Source organism: Antechinus flavipes, chromosome 2, assembly GCF_016432865.1.
Source record: "Antechinus flavipes isolate AdamAnt ecotype Samford, QLD, Australia chromosome 2, AdamAnt_v2, whole genome shotgun sequence".
In the NCBI taxonomy this organism is placed as follows: domain Eukaryota; kingdom Metazoa; phylum Chordata; class Mammalia; order Dasyuromorphia; family Dasyuridae; genus Antechinus; species Antechinus flavipes.
Window position 1 is genome coordinate 324,373,867 of NC_067399.1, and position 23,981 is coordinate 324,397,847.

The following is a 23,981-nucleotide window of genomic DNA, read 5'->3' on the forward strand; positions in this document are numbered from 1 at the left end:
GTACTATATAAAAAGATAAAATTAAAGAGTTATATGAATTGTTATTATTACTCAAAAATATTTTTATTTAAACAAGCATTTGTTTAGTCTAGTCCCATGTTTAATAGTAGTAGATTAAGTTTTGATATCTGATTTGGGTGATGATTTGGGTATTATATATCATTTTCATGCTGTGAGCTTTCCACAGAAATAGAGAGCTAAAGAAAGCAGATCCAAACTTCCATAATCGGATGCTAAAGACAATTCTGATACAATATTATTTATTGTTGCCTATAATGACCATATAACATGAAAATAAACCAAATCATTAATTATTTTGTATCTTTCTCAAACCAACTGATGGGGTACATGTTTACATACACCAATAAGATTTAGTATTTGACTTGTAGCCTTGAATTATGGCAAGAAGAATAAGATTCAGTGAGAATCTTCTGCAATCACCTGGAATGCCAAAAACAACACAAGGGTACCAAATGACCTTGATACCTTACAACTACCTGGTAAAATTTATATTCCGTAGTTATTTATCTATAAAGATTTCTCAATTTCTCATTAGCATTGAGAGATCAAAAGAGATACAAGCTTTTACCTAGGCCTCCATTCTTGTTTCTATTTTTACTCAATATTTTTCTCCCTTTGCCTTTTTCAAATTTACTAGCATTGGGGGAGCTGTAATTTCCTAGATGTAGGATTTATTTTCCCCATTTTCAAAATTCTTATTGGGAAACTAACAACACCCTGTTGGCTAATTCCAACATCACTATATAAAGGACCTAATTAAAGTCTTAGAATAATTCAGCGGAAAAAGGGTTTGCCAGGTTTCAGAAATCAAACTTTTGGCACCTGGATTTTCATTAATGCACTATTAGTTGTGCTGCAGGTCCAACTTTGTGAGCGAAGCTTGTGAAAATAATAAATGCACAATATGCAAGGCAAATACTGGCTAATGATTCACATGTCAACAGGAAATTAAGTTGAAATCATTCTTATCTCAGCAAACAATATTATGAAACCCAAGTCCCTGATTGCTGCTACTCTCAGTTTTATCAAAGAAAGTTTTGGCATATAACACAGCTTCTAGATATCAGGAGAGTTTTAAAAGACCTCTCTTCTTAAAAGTGGCTGCTGCCATTCAAAACTATTCAAATGAAGAAAACAATCTCTATGACATAGCTCTGATCACGTTTGATGTCTAACAATTTATATTAGTTTGAGGAAACAGTGAGGAAAAATGGCCTTTCCTAATAATGTAGCGATGTTGCAAACCAACCCTTACAAATCTAAACACAGGTATGTATATTTTATGCATATAAAAGGAACTGTCAAGCATTTCAAAAAATTATTATTAACTGATGAATTCTGGGGAGTCAAATGAAATACAATGAGCTCATTTTAAAAATAAATGTTGATTGATTGAGTGAAATAGCAAACATGAAATTATATTTTCAACTCAGAAATCTGAGCTTGCTAAGAATAAGATCCAACCCATTCTAAAACCATTACATGGCAACTGATTTATCAGAAGGATGAAGTTTTAAATTATTTCCAAAGTGGTGATGATAATATCATCAAGCAACAACTGACATTCAGATAAGTACCTTAAAACCTAAAAAGTGTTCAACATACTTGATATTTTTGAGCTTCACAATAACTTTATGAATATAAATACACACATATATACGAAAGGAGTGGTTTTCCTGTGAAGCTGATTATGCCTTTTGGTTTCATACACTAAGTAGGTGAACTAATGTCCCTAATGTTGTTTCATTATCAAGAATAACCATTTCTGGACAGCTTTTTTATTTCATTCATTCATTCATTTTAAGAAATAGAGAAGACAAATAAATCAAAAAAGTATTTATTAAGTTCTTATTATATGCCCAACACTGTTGGGTTCTATGCTAGATTATACAAATATAAAGAATGAAAAAATCCCAATTTAAAGAGAATTCACATCTTCACACATAGGAGAAACAAAGACACATGTAAATTTAGAACATAAAAACAAAGTTTAAAGAATCCAAGTATCTGCCACATAGATACAAAGATACAAAGTAGAAGGTGAAAGAGGATGCAAAGATACAAAGTAGATGGTGAAAGAGGACACTAGTATTCGGGGGAAAACTGTAAATGCTTTGTGCAGAAAATAGTGCTGGAGTTACATCTCAAAGAAGAGAGGGGTTCTACAAGAGGGAAATAAGGATCACTATGAGAAAATCAGAACAAGTACCCAAAGACAAAAACTGGAATGTGGGATGTGAAGGATAAAAAGGCCAGTTTAGCTGACTTTTAAAGTTAGGGGGAGTAAAGTGTAATGAATTTGATAAGGCAGGCTAGGACCTAGAGCTTTAAAAGCTAAATAAAGGTTATATTTTTATCCTAGAGGCAATAGGAAGCCACTAGAGATGATTGAATAGAGGAGTCACATGATCAGTTCGGTGCTTAAGGAAAATTACTTTGGCAGAAGTGAGTAGGACAGACCAGAATGGTAAGGGGACCAATTAGAGTCAGTAGCAATAATCTAAGAGGGAAGATGAAGGTCTATACTAAAGTGGAATCTATAGGAAAGGACAGAAGGGGTCAGATGCAAGAGATGTTATGAATGATTGGATATATGTGGTAAAGAAGAATGAAGTGTCTAAGATTAGAAACCTGGGAGAATGGAAGATGGTTGTGCCTTCAAAAGAAATAGGGAGATTTGGAAAACAGGATTTAGGAAGAAATATAATGAATTCAGTTTTGGACATTTAAAATTTAAGATTTCTATATGACATCCAGTTTGAAATGTACAACAAAAAGTGATTGTATGAGACTGAAGTTTAAGGGGCACACACACACACTTATGTATATGTGTGTATATGTATATATAATTACACATATTATATAATTATACATATGTATAAAAAGTGTGTGTGTATGTATACACACACACATATTCAAGGCAGCTAGGTGTCACCATAGTGCAGAATGCTGGGTCTGGAGTCAGGAAGATTCCTCCTCCTGAGCTCAAATGTGGTCTCAGACCGGTAAGAGCCATGTGACTGGGCAGGTCACCTAACCTTGTTCGTCTTATTTTCCTCATCTGTAAAATGAGATGGAGAAAGAAATGGCAAATCGCCATTCTTTGCCAAGATAGTTGGACACAATTGAAAATAATTCAATATCAATAACAAACAATATATGTGTGTGTGTGTGTGTGTGTGTGTGTGTGTGTATACACACACACACATATGTTACATATGCAGGCATATCTTGGAGATATTGTAGGTTCAGTTCCAGAGAAAAGTGAATTTTTTGGTTTCCCAATATATGTAAAAGTTATGATTACATTATGCAGAAGTTTATTAAGCATGCAAAGTATATTTTTAAATGTATAACTTAATTAAAATATACTTTATTGACACAATATGCCCACCATCTTCTGAATAGTTGGTAAGTTATCATCTTTTTCCTTGTGAAGAATTTTGCCTCGATATTGATGACCACTGACTGATCAGGATTAGTGATTGCTGATGGCTAAGGTGGCTGTGGCAATTTCTTTTAAAAAGACAATAATGAAGTTTACCAAATTTACTCTTCCTTTCACTTTAACACTTAAAAAGGCCATTGTAGAGTTATTCACTGATCTAATTTCAATATTGTTGTGTCTCAGAATAAGAAGTCCCAAGGAAAGGAGGCAAAAGAACACCTGGTCAACAGTCAGAACATACACAGCTTTTGATTTATATTAACACAGTACACGGGCATGATTCATGGCATCTCAAAACAGTTACAGTAGTAACATCAAAGACTACTGATCACAGATCATCATAATATAAGGAAAGTTTGAAATACTGCAAGAATTACCAAAATGTGGCATAGAGACACAACATGAACATATACTATTAGAAAAATGGCATCAACAGACTTGCTTGATGGAAGGTTGCCATCAACTTTCAATTTGTAAAAAAAAAAAAAAATACTATCTGTGAAGTGCAATAAAGTGAAGCACAATAAAATAAACTATGCCTGTATACATTTGTGCTGCACATATTGTGTGTGTGTGTGTGTGTGTGTGTGTGTGTGTGTGTAAAATGTAAAACAGTACCCCTTTCTGACATAGGGAAAAGTATGTAAGATATAAAGTTCTGATGGCCAGAATAGAATTCTTTAGCTTGTCTGATTTAATTTAGATTGTCAGACTAAGTGGAACTAAGTGAATTCTGAAGGAACTAGTATTGCTTTCCCCAGCTCCACCTTAGAGAAGAAATACTGCAAGAACTGAGAACATAGACCCAGGAGTATGATTAGCATTTGAGTTCAGAATGGAAATTCAAAAGAGAGAGATTAGAGGCAGCAGCCAATATGGCTAAAATTTAAGCTGCAAATAGGGCAATACTGCAGTAGCCAAATGGAACAGTCCAAATTTGTATATTGATTATTGCACAATACTTCCTCAGAAAGGCATGATAGTGACCTCCCTATCTCTCTCCTTGCCCCTCTTCTTCCTCAGGAATGTAGGGGAAGGCAGAAGGAATGAAAGGAGAGACATGTTAAACCTAAAGTTCTTCTGTTCTTTAAAGTTTACTTTGTATTTTCTATTGAAAAAGTTTTACCTCTAGCTTAGATAAAACTTTGAACTATAAACTCCCTGTTTCAATGTGAATAGGACGTTGTAAAAAAAAGAGATAGTAAGGCAGGTTATACACAGGGACAGCCAGAAAAGACTGAACTGCAGGGTGTAACAGTTCTTAACTGGGGGCTCCTGGAGATGGAGATTCTTCCTGATTGTAAAAGTAACTAAACAGAGCAAAACCACTTTTATTTAGATGTTATATTTCTCCTCCAGGCACAAATGAGCTAAAATAGTGGCCCAAGGAAATAAAACTGGGTAAACTGAAGGATGTCTTCCTAAGAGTGGGTTAGCTTCTAATAATTATAATCTAGTTGTTCCTTTAAGGGGCCAAGATAAAAGGGGAAGACTAAATATTTGGGAAAGAATGACACCTCTCATACTATGAATAGGTTATTTAATAGGGATCAGATAATTTTGCTGCTCCAACCCAGATTAAGTTTCTCTAGCAGTAATGAGATTAGAGAAAAAGAAGGAAGATATTTTCTTAATGATGACTGTGTAATAACCTGAGCATTTGCCTCACTAGTTAAAGTGCTAATGAGCTGGAATTCAATTAAGTTAGTTTTCCCATTTATAATTTCTATTATACATTATAGCCCACTGCCTAAAACCAGTCCTCAAACAAATGAAGTATGAGAGATGTTGCAGGAGTCTCATTGGAAAAGTATTTTGTATCTAGTCAATAAACATTCCAGAAAGATGTATTTAATTCTTATTAACACACAAAAAGTCAAACAATTTCCTATAACTAAACCAAATAGAAAATAGTCAAGGGGTACCATTAACAACATAATACCATTAGCGACATATTGCAATATAATACATCCTTTTTTTTTTTTTAAATAGGAACAGAGCTTGTTTTACTCATCTTTTTACTAACCAAGAGAGGGATAGAGAGTGGCACTGATAGGGGGAATTCTTAGAAGAGGAAACTCTCTTCTAAGATCTTTTAGATCTCTCTGATCTAAGCTGGACCCTTCAAAATAATTTATTAAAAGCTTGCACATGCAAGTTGTGCTAAGTTCTGGGGATACAGAGAAAGGCAAAAACAAGAAACATGCATCCTAATAAACAAATGAATGTATATGTACCAGAAATTCAAAGTAAAAAGCCTCTATCCAGAAAATGCAGTGCATTAGCATCTACAAATATTGTTACTGATAAAAAGTAAAGAAAAACCTTAGAGTTTGCTATATTTGTGAATGCTTTAGATGAGTAAGATGAAACAATAAATTGAACATTATGAAAACAACCATTCCAAATCTTTAAAAAACAATTTTTCCAGATAAAATTAAATGTTTTTCATAAATGAAAAAAATTCTTTTCTAAAAATAAACATCCAAGAAAAAAGACAAAAAACCAAAAGGACAGTTTGTATCCCTAAGACTGTTTACAGAATTGCTTAATATAAAAAGAAATGTTGGTATGACCTATGATTAGTGATAATGGTTAAAACAATGCTCAGTGAAGCACATGTAAAGCAACTTCAAATGATTCCACTTTCAGAAAAACAGTGGGAAAGAACATTGCCTGTTTGTATGAAGAATTTTGTGGTAAATTGCACTGAGGAATTCAAGTTTTGTGCTGAAAGTAAATGCAAATGGATATAGTTAAAGAAGATCATTTATACACAAAAAAATAATATGTTGAAATTGATGTTAAGGAAGAGGTGCCATTTTGCAAACTTAATGATGACAATGTTACCTCACGACAAAATTTCAACATAATAGACAAGCTTTTAATTTTCATGAACTAGTGGAGAAAAATAATATAACATACCTACCCAGCATAAATGAAGTTCAATTTATGTCAAAATGAAATGCTGATCAACAGTATAGAACTGACAAGAATGCTTCTATTCAAAAATGTTTCATACATATACAGATTTTTTTTCTTACATGTACATATATATGTGTATGTGAGTATATATAATTCTCTTTTGTTTTCTTATCTCCTAGATTTCTCTCAGTGTCTCTCCACTGCCTCCTCGTGGAAAGCTACTTATTATAACTTTTTTTTTAGAAAAAGAGGAAGAAGGTACTCAAAAATTTTCAAAATATAATATCCTCAGCTTGGCATTTAAAGCCTTCTATAATTTGGCTCTAATCTACTTTTCCAGTCTCATCTCATGTTATTCCCCTTGCAGCACTCTCTGTACTAAATAAACTTGCCAGATGTTCCCTATATATTATATTCCATATCTCCTGAGTTTGTGCCTTTATCCAAGTAGTACAGTATGACTAAAATACAATCTGTTCTCATCTTCACCACTTAGAATGCATAGTTCTCTTCAATTCATAGTTCAGATGCTACCTAAAAGATGAGTTTCCACATCTCCTAGTTGTTATTTATCTTACCCTCTTTAAATACTTTGCAATACTTTATATTTTTACCTGATACATGATAGGTACTTAATCAATGTTTCTTAAATCAAATATAAGAATATGGCATCAAGGACATATAACTGAGAAAAAAATGAAAACAAATTCAAGAAAAGCAGTCTTATAATAACAGTTCAAAACATCCCAGAATGAAATAAGTCTTATGAGAAATGCTTAAGGTAACTTTCACAGCTGGGAAGCAATGGCAGGTGTAAAGTCAAAGTGCTCTACTAGTACACTCAAAATGTCAGGAAAAAGCAAAGATGACTTCCTCCTGTTACAAACTTAGAGAATAACATGGACATGAGTTGCAGAGACTGGGCAGACATAAATAGACTGTAATATGCATCAATGGATGGAACTCTTCAATTGAAGAGATCATAGATACATTTGAACTCAACTGGGGGTTGAGAGTAGAAAAGAAGATCAGAGAAAGGACACATGAGAGGAATTGTTGAAAGACAGGCAAGTAAATGAACTGGTGGTGTAATGGTTCAACAATTTTGGAAAGCAATTTTACACAGTACAAAGAAAATAACTAAAATACCCACTCCCTTTGACTCAGTGATTCCATTGCCTGGCATACATCCCAAGGAGATGAATGACCAAAAAAAGAAAAAAGAAAAAACCTTCCATAACAAACAAATATTTATAACAACATTTTCACAATAGTAAAAGGTACTTTACAAAGTAAATGTCCATTAGAGAACAGCTAAAAAGAAAAGTCATAGCATATACATTTATATGTATTATATTATTGTGATATTAGTATATTATAAGAAACAATGAGGTAGAGTTTAAAGTTGGTTTTAACAAGAAGGAAATACACCAAGACCATTCTAAAGTGACTTTAAGGTTCATTAGTCCTCAAAAGGTTTGAATGTTTAAAACCTCTACCCATGGTGTTATCATTTCTTTATAATATAGACTTAAATAATTCATTTGTGCCAGTTTCATAATTCTACAAAACATCCTAATTGTAGGTTCATTTAAATGGTTATTAATAAAAGAGACTATGATGTGTTTAAAAAACATTAAGTGCTAATTAATCAAATGCATAATTAGACAACAATAAAGTAAAATTATTATTTTTCTAAATAAATATATCTATTTTTTATTGATGCCTTGTTCAAAACCATGCCCACCACATCTTTTGAGAATTCCCCTGAGATATAATAAATCTTACTTCAGGACATCATTTTAGTTCTATGTGAATCTTTATGTTTGAGCATTTTTTTAAATAAATAACATTGCTGGATTCCGCCATCTAATTGGTTATTCTCTCCCTTAATGTTTATGTATACGTTCATCCCATTTACATTCACAGTTATGACTGCTCTGCATTATCAAATAAGAGAACATATTAAAGCACTGTGAAAACTCTTAAATGCCATATAAATGCTATCATTATTGCTTCCTCCATCAAATTCTCTCTTTTTTTTTTCTCTTTGCCCACTGCCCTCTCTTTATAAAGAATCCTAAAGTAAGGAAGAAAAAGGAACAGGATTATCATCAGTGATCTATAATTGGCCTGATCTGCTTCTGAGTATCTACTTTCCTCTTTTCATTCTGTCCCAATATCCAGATCCACTAGTCCTATATTTTCTTTCCTTTCTTTTAATACTCCTATTGATCCTACTGTGTGAGTTAAGGTTGGTTTCACTCAAGTGGTAATCTTTGAATTCTTTCTATTTTCACTTTTCCTTCAAGTTCTAACAGTTCTGGACAATATTTTTTAACAATCCATTGAAATATTCTATTCAGGTTCTTTATTCTGGTAATGTTTTTCAGAGTTTGCAGATTCTTAAATTACCTCCTCATTTTATTTCCTAGGTTGGCTGTTTTTAATGGTAGAAACCTCATTTTTTTTCTTTTTCTTTTTTGCTGAGACAATTGGGTTAAGTAACTTGCCCAGTATCACATAGTTAGGTATCAGGATCAGAGAAATGCACATTAAGACAACTTTGAGATACCACTACACACCTGTCAGATTGGCTAAGATGACAGGAAAAAATAATGATGAATGTTGGAGTTCTAGGACACTGGGAAAACTGGGACACTGATGCATTGTTGGTGGAGTTGTGAACGAATCCAACCATTCTGGAGAGCAATCTAAAATTATGCCCAAAAAATTATCAAACTGTGTATACCCTTTGATCCAGCAGTGTTACTTCTGGGCTTATATCCCAAAGAAATACTAAAGAAGGGAAAGAGACCTGTATGTGCCAATGTTTGTGGCAGCCCTGTTTGTAGTGACTAGAAACTGGAAATCGAATGGATGCCCATCAATTGGAGAATGGCTGGGTAAATTGTGGTATATGAATGTTATGGAATATTATTGTTCTGTAAGAAATGACCAGCAGGATGAATACAGAGAGGACTGGAGAGACTTACATGAACTGATGGTAAGTGAAATGAGCAGAACCAAGAGATCATTATATACTTCAACAACGATACTGTACGAGGATGTATTCTGATGGAAGCGGCTTTCTTTGACAAAGAGACCTAACTCAGTTTCAATTGACAAATGATGGACAGAAGCAGCTATATCCAAAGAAAGAACACTGGAAATGAATGTGAACTATTTGCATTTTTGTTTTTCTTCCCGGGTTATTTTTACCTTCTGAATCCAATTCCCCCTGTGCAACAAGAGAACTGTTCGGTTCTGCAAACATATATTGTACCTAGGATATACTGCAACATATTTAACATATATAGGACTGCTTGCCATCTAGGGGAGGGGGTGGAGGGAGGGAGGGGAAAAATCGGAACAGAAGCGAGTGCAAGGGATAATGTTGTAAAAAAAAAAAATTACCCTGGCATGGATTCTGTCAATAAAAAGTTATTTTTAAAAAAATAGTATATTCCACTTTAGGTTTTTCCTCAAATGCTCTAATTACATCTTTTAAAATCTCTTGTTCCATTTCTTTCATCCTTGTGGCCAAATCTTTTTTTTCTGAAGCTCTATTTATACTTATTTTGAAGTTATACTCTTCTTCTGGATTTCTCCCTTAGGCTTCTCTTAACCCATGGTATTTCTTCAATGTGTTATGATCCTAGTTTTCTTATTTACTCATATCTCTGTCTTCCATTTCCAGATTAGGACTTTGTGCCAAGAACAGAATCTTCTCCTCGAATGGACTGAATAGCCCTTAGATCTGTTCCCGCTGCAATTTGGATATCACTGTCCTGCCAAAATTTTCAACAAGTTATCTGTGCCTTACCCTCCAAACCTCCCTCCCTCTGCCCCACAAGGGCAGCCTCTTAGCCTGGGAGAAGCAGCAAGATTTAGAACTTGCACCTGTCCCTTCTCTGCTTCAAATCTTGATTTCTGTTGGACAACATGAGAATCAGCCTCAGTTCTGTTACAATCACAACCAACACTTTGTCTGCTACTGTGGCATCAAGAAGCTAAAAATAAGACTCCAATGGATTTACTCCCCCTTTCATCCCTTTCTCTCTGACCACCTCAGGCTTCCAGCCATCTTCTATTGCAATGCTGAGAGAATTTAGTGATGTCTCTCTTTTGTTTTATTGGATCACTATTTCAGGCTCCCTTCTGTATCTTTGTTAGGGTATTTCGAACAGGAACTGGACTCAACTTGGTTGGTTGCTATCCTTTGTTCTCTAAGAGGACCAAAATTACATCATTATATTAGAGTTGAGTTACTGTGGCTGATCAGATCAATACAAGCTCACAATCTTTTGCCACAGGTCAGACCCAAATAATCCCTATGAACATTTGGGATGGACTCTCTAACTTCACACATCTCATGTTTTTTCTGAACTAATTCAATTCTGTTTTGCTCATAGAGCACAGCACCTTCTCCAATGAGGACACGCTATGCTGGGCAGTCCTGTGCCAATGTCTCCCATGTCATACAATCAATTTTAAAGTTCTTAAGAGAAATCTTGAAAGTATCTTTGTATCATCTTTTCTGACCACTTTATGAACACTTGCCTTCTGTGAGTTCTTCATAAAATAGTCTTTTTGGCAAATGTGATGTTCGGCATTTGAAGCAATGTAGCCAGCCCAACAGAGTTATGCTCCGTGCAATAGAGTTGGAAGGCTTTAGTTTAGCTTTGTTCAAAAAAGGACCTCAGGATCTGATACCTTATCTTGCCAGGTGATCTTCAGAATCTTCCTGACATAATTCAAATGGAAGTAATTCAGTTTCCTGGCAAGGCACTAATATACTGTCCAGGTTTCACAAGCATACAACAATGAGCTCAGCACAATGGCTCTGTAGACCTTCAGTTTGGCAGTCAGTCTCTCCTCGCCATATTTTCCTTCAGAGCCTCCTAAACACTGAGCTAGCTCTGGCAATATGTGTCAATCTCATTCTCAATGTGGATCTGGCAATATGTGTCAATCTCATTCTCAATGTGGACGCCCCTGGAAAGAACAATGTCAAGGTAAGTGAACTTATCCATTGCATTCAAAACTTCACCATTTACTGTAACTGATGGTTCCACATATGGATCGTGTGATGCTGGCTGATGGAGGACTGGATTTTCTTGGTGTTAATTGGGAGGCTAAAATTAGCACAAATAGCAGAGAATTAATCCATACTTTGTTGCATCTCCCCTTCCAAGGCTGTATTGAGTACACAATCATCTGCAAAGAAAAAAAAATCATGCACCAACTCCCCTTCTTTAGTTTTGTTTTGTAGCCTTTTTTAAGTTGAAGAATTTATCATCAATGCAAGTAGCTGTCCTTGATTCCATGATCTACCTTCATTTAAGGCATTTGAGAACATGGTTGAAAACATCATGCTAAAAAGCATGGGAGAAAGATTTCATAAAAAAGGGAAAAGAATCTAAATGTGCAAAAATGTTTGTAGCACACCTTTCTTTGTAGTGGCAAGGAAGTAGAAACTGAGTAAATGCCCATCAGTTGGGGAATGGCTGAATAACTTGTGGTATATGAATGGAATGGAATATTGTTGTTTTATAAGAAACAATCAACAAGATGATTTCAGAAAGGCCTGAAGAGACTTACGTGAACTGATGATGAGTCAAGTAAGTAGAACCAAGAAACATTGTACACAATAACAATAAGATTATGTGATGATCAACTGTGATGGATTTGTCTCTTTTCATTTATGAGGTGATTCAGGCCAATTACAATAGACTTGTGATGGAGAGAGCCATCTGTATCCATAAAGAAGATTATGGGGACTGAATGTGGATTTAGAACATACTATTTTTATTTTTTTGTTGTTTGGTTGCTTTTTTCTTTCTCATTTTTTTTCCTTTTTGATCTGATTTTTCTTGCATAATAAATGTGAAAATATGTTTAGAAAAACTGCACATGTTTAACTTATATTGGGTTTCTTGCAGTCTAGGGGAGGGTGAATATTGAAAATTATCTTTGCATGCATTTTGAAAATAAAAAGCTATTATTAAAAAATTTTTAATAAAAATAAAAAGCATGGGAGCAAGCACACAGGGTTATTTCACTCCAATAGTGACTTGGAAAGCTCAAGAGCATTGTCCATTGTCCAGAACTCAGGCAAACATGCTATCATGAAACTGACATATTATACTTCCTAGCTATGTGACCTTGAGAAAACCATATAATGGCAATTCACACACACACACACACACACACACACACACACACACACACAGAGAGAGAGAAAAGAAAGAACTCAACTAGAACCTTTCATATCACCTTCTTTGCTGAAAGTCTTTCTAACTTGGTTCTCATAATTTATGATACATAAAGATTTTGAGCACAAAAGCAGTCACATATTGAAACTTGTGATTTCGATTATAGAACTGAGTCCTTTCAAATTGTAGGCCTACAAAATGACAAGAGTGATTACACAAAATACAAGTCTTCTGTCACGTAAGACGTAAAATCTAATGACTAAAGCCTCTCATCATAAGAGCTGTGTACCCTGATGTTTCTTATGAATAGGAGAATATCTGAAGCTTGTTCCAAAAACTTTATTTACAAAACATCTTTCTTTAAAAAAAAAAATTAATGCTCCAGACCAGCCTTAAGTTCTTACAGCAAAACAGAAATCCTAAATTTGAATTCTATAAAGCTTTCCCATGTTAACTCCTTTCAAGCAGAAGTAAACAAAAGCTCTAAAGCCTGTATTCAAGTCCAGTGGAAGTATTTTCTTGGTTCGGAGCAGCAGTTAGCAAACCTTCTTCCTCCACTTAGCTCTAACAGGTGGCAGAATAAAGCCTTTGTTTCTCCAGTCAGCAAGACCATGCAGCAAATGGCGGTGCAGGCTCTTATATGTCTTCCTGTGACCCAGTTTTGAGGTCACTTCTTGGTCCTGACCCATTCAGAGTACTATTCTTAGTCAAATTTCCTGCTCCAAATCAAGTCTTCTATGTGAAAGGATACCTCTATGTCAATATGAGAACCAAAATAAACATTTCACCCAGTCAAGTCACTAGGAATTTATCTCAGTTGCCAAAAAGTTTAGGTATTAGGATTTATCAGTTATCAACCTCGAAGGCTTCATACTAATCATTTGTAAATTAAACGCTGGGAAAAGGGGCACTTCAGCTATTTCATTAGATCTTTTCTCTGTGGTTTGTTTTTTCATGATTACCCTTTCTTCTACTATTAATAAAGCATTCCAGATCTTAAAAAGGCATCAACTTTCATTTTTATTTTTTACGACAGCAGTTTCAGCATTGCTTTTCTGAAGGGTCTGCTCTGTTTGAAAATTAAAGTAAACTGAGACAAAGTTCCAAGCACAATGGGCTTTATTGGTAAAGTCAGCAATTACCAATAAAAAGAGTTTCTTGACTCCTCAGTCAAAACTCCATAAGGCAATTTTACAACATGTTAGAGGTAATATAAAATAGAATCAATTAAAAATGCAATCAGAATAAAATTTATTTTCTCAATTCTTCTGAAATTGACTTATTTTAGATCATACAAGTTTTCACTTTAAATTAAAATTCCAATTTAATTAATTCCAAAATTATATCAAATTCCAAATTAAACTTTCCCATATTCACTTAAAGTTGCATGTTTCCAGAACAAAGAATAGTAACTACAAGACCCAGACAATGTTGAGATTGATTCATTTTTAGAGATTGCAGTACTTCATGGACTAGGTTTTTTCTTTCTATTAAATTAGGAAGAACTTTTTTTTAGCAACTATTCTCCTGGGGCAGCTACATGGCATGGTGGATAGAGCATTAGCCCTAATGTCAGGAGGAACAGAGTTGAAATCTGACCTCAGACACTTAATATTTCCTAGCTGTGTGACCCTGGGCAAGTCACTTAACAACCCTGACTGCCTCAGGGGGGAAAAACACAGTTATTCCTATGTAAAAGAAGGAAAACAAACTGGTTTAATGAGCCAGAATTTATCTTTCTGTTCCCAAACAACCTCAAATTCATCAACAGTGACTAATTTTGTATCTTAATGACTCTCTTGCCTATATCATCAACCAAGACTTTGTTCTCTAGACATAGCACTTATATTTTCAAAGTTTTGAAGAAACTGGAAAAGGGGAAAAACTCAATTGCATTTTGTGCAATACAGAAACCATTCATTTGCCTTCCTAATTCATCATTTGCTCAAAAAAAATTTAAGGCTATCATGTTTTACCTGTTTTTTATTCTTCAGCATCCCCAAGGTGCAGGTTAGTGTACACAAACACAATCATATGTGGCATGACCACTTTCAAGGAATCTAGAGAAATATATAGAAGCTTGAAAACTACTCTCCCCCTCTGAAGTCACCAGAATTCTCTCTACCAGCTGTGTGTATTTCTTTTATCCATGGCACCATTATTTTAAAACAGCTGATGATATTTTGAGCTGAATCAATCTTTTTTTGGGGGGAGGTGGAGAGGTGGGGAGAGTTGATTTGGTGGATATGCAGATAAATAGAACAGAGTTAATGTAATTAATTAGACATGCAAAGAAGGCTAAAGTTTACAAAGCAAAATGAAAAATCTAATGTGACATAAGGGCCCAATCTATCACATTTTCATCAGCTTCATTAAACAATTTTATATACAAAATGACATGAAATGCTTCCTAACAACCACTTTTTTTTGCCTTGTTTGAAAATCTAGAAGGGAGGGAAAGAAGGACAGGAAGAAGCATTTCTCTACTGAGCTATAACAACAGAAGAGAGCAGTTTGATGGATGGCAGGAGTAGGTAGAATAATTAGAATATGTTCCAGACACAAGAACAGAAACACTCACTAATTACATCTTTTCAGTAAGCACTTAAGAGTTTAGTTTGTTCAAAGAACAGTGCCAAGTCCAGAGAGAGATAACAAAGATAAACTAGGAAAGGTCCCTTCCTCAAGGAGCACTGACTTGTTTAACAGCCAGAGAGTGGGAGGGGTGGAGGGAGAACAGTTCTCCTTGACCTACAAGTTTACCCAATGAGAGTAGACTGTGGAACATAAAATACTATAATTGTCCTTGGCTCTTAGGCTTAACAAGAAATTCAAAGTAATTTATCTTACTAGATTGAATTCAATCTTTTACTGCAAAAACCAAAGTGGTTTTCTTTTGTTATTATTATACTAAACCCTAGGCAGCTAGGTGGCTCCATGGTGTACAAAGTATCGAATTCATCTTGCAGAGTTCAAACCTGACCTCTGACTCTAGCTGTGTGACCCTGGGCATTTCACTTAACTCTTTGCCTCAATTTCCTCTTTTGTAAAATGAGCTGGAGAAGGAAATGTATTTTTACCAAGAAAATCCCAAATGGGGACACAAATAGTCAGACACAATTGGAAAAGTATTAAACAACAAAAGGTCAGACAGTTATTCAACAATAATTTAAGCTACTATGTGTAGGAAATAATAAGGGCCATAAATATAAATAAAATAAATGTTCTTAATCTGGGGTCCACAGGTTTGTTTTTAATTTTATATTCTGATGACATATTTCCATATAATTCTATGTCTTTTTTTATGTACTTAAAAACATTTCTTTCAGAAAAGGCCATAACTTTCACCAGACTTCCAAAGGAGTCCACAACACACCAAAAAGGTTAAGAACTCCTGGAATAAGATGTGGGGCTTGTTCCCAGAATTTTCAATATCTCAGTAAGTGATGCAGGATGTTGGCATCAAGGATCAAAAATACCGATTAGATAATAATTTGCTTTTCCTTCCCCAGTTTTTATCACAGTTTTCAGACACTTAGTAGGTACTTAATAAAAGCTTGTTGACTGCCTGAACAACTCATATTAGAAGATACTAGAAGAGGAGATAGGGAATGAGGTGCAAAAGCCATGAGGAAAGTCAAACCCCCACCACCTGGAAATTGGTCACCCCAAATATATATAACATATGGTCTACAGAAGCCTTCATACTGGGTATGTGGAAGTCTGTCTAATAAAGAATGAGTGCAATATGTAGAGATACAAAGTCTCATTCCCCACTTCTAAAACTTGGACAAGTTCATAAAGCTGGGAAGGACCTTAAAGGTCAAGTGTAATCCTTTCATTTTATAATCACTAAGAAAGTTTAGATTCAGACTTAATTGATAATCAAGGTTAAGTAGAAAGTGACAAAACCAGAATTTGAAACCAGATATTTTGGTTCCAAATCCAGCTATCTTTCCACTGCAACCACCAAAATGCCTCTATAGACTGCAGTAGTCCCTAAAAATTAAGTCTGCAACATTTTCCTCACAATAACTCCCAGATAAGTAGTACAAGTACTGCTAATCTCATTTTACTGATAAGAAAATTAAACCTCAGAAAAGTCAAGGTGTAATTCAAGTCTTCTAACTCCAAATCTGGGTATCGCTTTCCAGGACATTTTTGATGCTTTTCCAACTAATTCCAGCTGGAAAGAGTTGGTTTTGACTTTTGTATCTCCAGGGTTTGACTGGCAATATAGGCTATTTGTCAGTGCCTGGCAATATGGGTAATTAATAAATGTTGGGCTAAATCTAGTCATTCCCAAAAAGAGCGAAGAAAGAAGCGTTTAAAAATGCACTTATGTGCACTTTATGCTTTACAAATTAAATTCGCTAAACATTCCTAGTTATGTGCCGCTACAAATCTCTCTTTTGAGCCTCACGGCTACCCTAAGAAGTAGGTGATATTATTATATCTATTTGATAGTGGAGGAAAACTGAGACAGAAGCTGCTTTCCACAGTCACGTGGCTGTGTCTGAGACTGGATTTGAACTAGGGTCTTCCTGACTCCACTGAACCCCTGGCTCCTTCTAGGGTAGAAGTAAACTAGGCAGCCATGAAAGGAAGCTTCAGGAGTCTCCGCCCCGCAGATCCATTCGTTCGCCAGCTTCCCTTTCCACAGGATAACACCGGTCTTATTCCCATTTCGGAAATCTTCAACCACCAACCTCCCCTCCTCTTTCAGGAATCCCTCCTTCTGCTTCTCTCCCTCTACAATCTCCGTCCCGCCCCCGCTTCCCCGGAAGACCCGCCCCGTCCCACCTTTTCCAGAAGCCACGCCCCAGTCCTCCCCCTCTCCGGAAGATCCGCCCCCGTCCTCCATCACTCCGGAAGACCTGCCCCGTCTAACCTTCTCCAGAAGTCCCGCCCCAGTCCTCTCCGAAAGAGCTCTTTCTCAATGTCCAAGATAGAGCTCTCCCGTCCTTAGTCACCTTCCGCCTGCACTCACCATCATGGGTACACCGTAGCGCAGCGTCTTGCTTTTTTTCAGAGCGCGCCTCACTGTAGGAGCGAACATGACTTCCTTCCTTCTTTCAGCTAGGGAGCCTCCGCCTGACCAATCCGTTCATAAATAAAGGAGTCTTTGCACTCCGGCATTCCCTCGTAACTTCCGGGTGCGGGGACCAAGTCCGGATCAGATCCTTTCCGCCCAGAAAAGTCAGCCAGCGACTTTTATGTTCCGGGGAGGGCCACTACACTCTGATTATAGTAACTCGGGGGGGAAGGGCTATTCAGTCCGAAATCAGAGTTCGAAGACGCGCAGAAGCACAATACTTTAGTTCCTACCTAATTTTGTATAAAGACTGAGCAGTGTCACAACTAAACCCAGGCTATTGCTCCTATTTCTTCCAGAAACATTTATTAAGCACCAAGTAATAGGAAGTGGGCAATAAAAATAGTCCATCTCTGCTTCCATGAAATTTCCGGACTACAATTGGGGTTATAGAGGCTGGATCTGTGATTTCCCTGGAAACGCCCTGGTGAGGAGCATCACTTAGATGCAGGATAGCAATTTCTCTGTCAGAGTCTTCGGAATTTCTCAGAACATATACAGATAAAATTTGCGAAGAGATATCACAGCCAATGTGTCAGAGGCTGAACTTAAACCCCGGATGATTTTTTTTCTCCACTTTATCATGCTGCCTCTCTGTATGATTATAGATATACATATAATAAATTGGAGTAGCTGGCATTTATATAGCACTATTACAGAGAAATTAAGCTGTTTGCCTTTACACAGATACTAAGTATAACGTGGGCTTTTAATTTAGTCCAGACATCGAAGCACATTGGTTTTTGGGGGGAAAAAATGGCTAGCTATATAAATGTGTGTATGCAAGTATACATGTGAATATATGTATTAGGTTTACTTTTTCCCACTTATTACTTTTATTCAGAATACAAATTAGTGTCTATATTACAATAATTCTTTTCACAATCACACTATCTCTCTAAATACCAACCCTTAGTAATAGTGATAATGACATAAAAATTACTATTATGATGGCAATAATAAGGATGAACTTTGACTTATCATAGATCCACCATGGGACCATAGATAGGTTTTCTTTGCATAGTGCATGATTTCATCTTTCAAAACCTGGTGGAAGCAATATGGGAAAATTCTAGTCTGCTGCTGCATCTTGTTAACAGAGAGAAATTGAGCTAGGTGGGAATGACTATTTCTTCTTTGAGTTTGGAATCAGGAAGCAAAACTCCAAATAGAGTGTGACATGCACTTTAGAGTTGAGGAGAATAGATTTCAAACCGTTTGAGATGGTGGTGAGGTGGGTGGGAAGACATTTTCTAAAATTCTACAAGAGAAGTCAGGCTAGGAAGGATGAGTAACCTCTCAAGAATACAATATTTCCTTCTCCGGACATCTGGAGCCCCACATAATGAATGAATCAAGCCAACAAGCATTTATTAACCACTATTTAGGTGAAAGTACTGTGCCTACACAGTAGGGATTCAAAATGAAAAACAAGACCACTCTGCTCTCAAAGAGCTTATATTCTAATTATGAACTGAGGCTGTCCAGGACATCACCACCACCATGTCCAAATGAGACTCATTTGCAATGGAGCCTCATGTACTGGGCCTTTCCCACCTCTTCTGTCTTCCTCCTCAATAAAAATTAACCTGGTCTGTCTCCAATTATCTAAAAGCCCTGCTCTCTGTTAACTCGTTTAACAAATTCAATCTGTGAAAGCTGAACAAATTCCTGTGGTCATCACTCTTCTTGAGCAGTGTTATGTGTTAGGCTGATCCTGCAAGTGTAAAAAAACTGATAGTCAAACCAGAAATCTGAAATAAAGCCAATCTCTTACTTTTAAACAAGGATCTTTTAGCTCTTAAGTATCCACTAGAGGGAGCTTTCTTTATGCTAAATGTACTCGTGTCACATTTGATGCAACTAGATTTTTGACAAGGGCTGTGATTCCTGTGGTCCAGCACTGGAAATTTAGAATACAGAAATGAATAGTTACTCCTGACAATACTTATTCCTTGCCAACATAGGAAAATATTTTTGAAATCCCAACAAAACTCTCCATAAATATATATCTATAAGATAAGAAAAACTATAAGATCCCTTCAAGTTTATGATGCTATAACTCATACCTCCTCCAAAGTTCTCATTTTTACTGAAAGTACTATTATTTTTCATTCACCCAGGTGAATGTCACTATGTCACACTTGACTCTTCCCTCATCCCAATATCCAATCCCATATCTAATCCTAGTTACCAAGTCTTGTTCGTTCTATTTCTGTGACATCTCTTGAATTTATCCTTTTCTCTCCACATGGCCACAACTGTAGTTCAAACCCTCATTGTTTCTCACCCTATTGTAATTGATCTGCCTGCTTAAAAATCTTTCCTTTTAAACTCATTCTCGGCACAGTGATCAGACTAATGTTCCAAAAACACAGATTTAACCAACCCCCCATTTTAAAAATCTTCAATGGTTCCCCATTGTCTTGAAGATAAAATAAATTCTCAGGCATTTAAGCTACCACAATCTGCCTCCCACATAACTTTCCAATGTTACTAAATAGTAGGCTCTTTTCATTCCATTCAAATTGGCCTTCAATTTGGACAAATTGGCCAACTTACAGCTAGTAAGTGTCTGAGGCTGATTTGAACTCAGATCTTTCCAATTTCATGCCTAGCATTCTATCTACCTAGCTGCCCACATTTATATTTACATAGTGTATGTGTTGTGTTCCCCTAGCAAAATGTAAGGTTCTATAGGGTAGAAATTTGTGAAAAAGAGCTTAGGGTTCTAGTTAACTACAAGTCAACAATTTAGGGTGATAGCCAAAAAAAATCTATCATAGAGTTAGGTTACATGAAAAAAGAGGTACAGTTTCCAGAACATTTAAAGCACTTGACAATCTTGCTGTAACCTGCCTTTTCATTCTCTGTATATGTTACTCCTTTAACACATTTGTTTGATCCAGCCAAAGTGAATTTCTTGGTGTTTCCCTCCCATCGTTCATCTTTTATTTCTAGACCTTCACCTAGGCAGCTAGGAGTGAAGTAGACAGAACACTGGAATTCGAATCAGGAAGATAGTCAAATTCAGCTTCAGACACAGTAGCTGTGTGATCCTGTTTGCCTCAGTTTCCTAAATTGTAAGACAGAATAATAAGAGCAGCTATCTCTCAGGATTGTTGTGAAGATCAAATAATATAATCAGATATTGTATATATTGTATATCAATAACTCCTTCAATGGGAGTTATTGAAATAGAGGCTGAGGGGAGGGGTGGAACCAAGATGGTAGAACAGAGGCAGGGACTTGCCTGAGGTTTCCCGAACACCCCTCTAAATAACTATGACTAATGTTTCAAAACAAATTCTAGAGTAACAGAATCCACTAAAGGGTAAGATGAAACAATTTTCTAGCCTAAGCCCACTTAGAAGGTGGGCAGGTCTACTGCAGTAAAATAAGAGTAGAATACAGGATTGCACCAGCACAGACTATACCATGGGAAACTAGCAGCAGGCCTTGGGAGTTACTAAATCAATAGTGGGAGTAGCTGATTCTGAAGATCTCACCCCACAGAAAATAAGGGGTTCTGACATGTGGTCAAAAGAAAATTACAGGAGTCCCATTGTTGCCACTTGGTGAAAGATTCTGTTGAGCTACTCATTCTCAGCGCATGGTCCTGAGTGGCAGTCGTAGGGTAAGAAGAAGCATTAGCACAACAGAACTTGTGACTGACTGCAGAAGAGCGGGCATCCTGGTCATAGTTCCAAGACAGAAAAGAGTGTTTGAAGTCACTCATGGGCCAAAAGAGTACTAAATACATCTCTCCTTAAGTCATACCACCTTATTAGAATTGAAAGATTGCAGACTCTCAAAACTACTTTTGAAATAATTGATCAAAAAGCTTGAAGCTTTGGATAGTGCCTCCCATCCCAGATGCAGAGTCTAAATTTGATATAAAGTTAAAAGTTTTTAAAATAGTTGGGAAAATAAACAAACAACAAAAAAATTCCTGACCATAGTGACAGAAAATCAGAATACAAACTTGGAAGGCAGCAAAATCAAAACTACTACATTCAAATCCTCAAAGAAAAATGTGAATTGGCCTGAATTCCTGGAAAAATTCAAAAAGGATTATTTAAATCAAATAAAAGAGATAGAGAAAGACGGGAAAAGAAATGACAGTGATGCAAAAACATTTTGAAAAAAGAGTAAATACTTTAGTAAAGGGGGTACCAAAAAAAAAAATACTGAAGCAAAAATACCTTAAAAAACAGAATAGGATAAATGGCAAGAAAAATGCCTTAGAAAGATTTGGCCAAATAGAAAAGTATACAAAAATTCACTAAGGAAAGAAATTCTTTAAAAACGTAATTGAGAAAAAGGATTCTGGGAAGATGGCCAAGTAAGTCAGTAAATTTCAAGCTCTTCAGATTTCCTCCATAATCAACAAATTTGCATCTCAGGGCAAACATAGATGAAAACTTGAGAAGACTTGAGGCAGAACAGGAATCCTCCTGGTATACTCCAAGAAGACCCAAAGAAAGACCCCAGGCTGGGCATTAACCAGTATGAAGTGCAAATACCTCCAGGATAGCTCCATAAAAGCACCAAATAGAGACCCCTGGGGCTATCTGGGTTTAGCTGGAGCCTCAGCAGGAGCCACAGAAACTTTCATCTCCCAGACTATATATGGAGTTGGTATCTGAGTCCAGAAAGATAGAGGGAACCTCAGCTGATTAGGAACACAAGCCCAACTGTGCTGCACAGACAAAACCCTGGGCTAGAAGGAATCAGCACATCAGCTGAGAGCAGAAGCAGTGGGACTGTGGGCACTTGTGGGAGGGTGGAGTTTTTGGCTTGGGGTTCTAAGTCAGAGACCAAAGCTGAAGTGAAGCTAGAAACATCATTTCTCCCCCAGCCACAATGATGAGAGGTGCTTACACTAATACCTTCTCATTTTAAAAAATGAACCAGCAAAAAAGACCAATCATAAAAATTTACCATGGGAATAAGGAAGACTTGGGTTCATCTTCAGAGGAGAACAATGAAGTAAAAAAAAAAAAAAAAAAAAAAAAAAAAAGCTTCTTCTATCCTAAAGAATAATGTTAAATAGCTCCCTGCCCAGAGAGAATTTATAGAAGAACTTTAAAAAGAATTTAAAAATCAAATGAGAGACACTGAGGAAAAACTAAAAAATAAAATAAAAACTATCCAAGAAAAACAAGATTATGAGGGAAAAAAGGTTAGCCAATTAGAAAAGGAGATACAGCGTTTCAGAGATAAAAATAGCTCTTTGAAAATTAGAATCAGACAAGTGGAAACCAGTGAAGCTATGAGAGACCAAAAAATAACAAAACAGAATATGAAGAATGAAAAAATAGAACAGAATATGAAACATTTTATAAGAAAAATAACATATCTAGAGAACAGATCAGAAGAGAAACTATAAAAATAATTCAACTACCGGAAACCTGTGACCAAAAAAAAGAACCTTGACACAATAATACAAGTATAATCCAAGAAAATTGTCCTGGAGTGATAGAACATGAAAGGAAAATAGAAATAGAAAAAAATCCACTGATCACTACCTCAAAGAGATCCTTTGTGGAAAACAAGAATATTATTGCCAAATTTTGAAAAAAAAAACAGATCAAAGAGATATTGTGCAGAAAATAAGGGGAAAAAATTCGAATATGCTGGAGCTCTAAGTAGAATTATACAGGACTTATCAGTCACAGCAAAAGATCACAAGTCCTAGAATCTTATATACTGGTAATCAAAAGAACTAAGCCTGTGGCCAAAAATATCATATCCAGCAAAATTCAGGGGCAGAGTTGAGTAGATTCTAAAAAATAAATAAATGAATAAAGCAAAACTGGCTAGAAAAAGGTAAAAATAATAATTATGTTGTACAAATGAGGTACAGAGGAGTAATAGACACAGGCATGGAAGTGGGGAAGAGAGCTTGTAGTTCTAAAAATCTACTCAGATTGGGAATGGGTTGAATGGGCAACACTACAAATATACCAGCAAGGGTATAACACTCTCCAAAATCTATGAAAAAAAAAAGGCATGGAGGGATGGGCAGAGGGAAAAACAAAAAGTGAAAGAAGATAAGGGAGGGATCCATAAATGGGGAGAGGTTAAGCAATAGTAAGACAACTTAAAGAGCAGGTTTATAGCAGAAGAATTAGTAGGAATAGGAAAGAAGAGATAAATCAAACTTAAAGATTCAATTAATAGAGAAATCTACATTATATGTCAGCCACACTGATATGTTTTGGATGCATTGTTGCATATGGGTGGATGTGTCTGTGTCTGTGCGTATCTA

General features: G+C 35.9%; 1 protein-coding gene across 1 annotated transcript in view; it reads right to left on the reverse strand.

Annotated features, from left to right (window-relative positions):
• LOC127549549 (cytochrome c oxidase assembly protein COX16 homolog, mitochondrial) overlaps positions 1-17,764 on the reverse strand; it is a 113,979-nt gene extending 96,215 nt beyond the window's left edge. Inside the window, exon 1 of the mRNA XM_051977696.1 lies at positions 17,603-17,764. Coding sequence (XP_051833656.1) covers positions 17,603-17,671 — 69 coding nt within the window. The 5' untranslated portion in view covers positions 17,672-17,764. The remainder of the gene's footprint in view (positions 1-17,602) is intronic.
• Between the last annotated feature and the right edge of the window lie 6,217 nt (positions 17,765-23,981).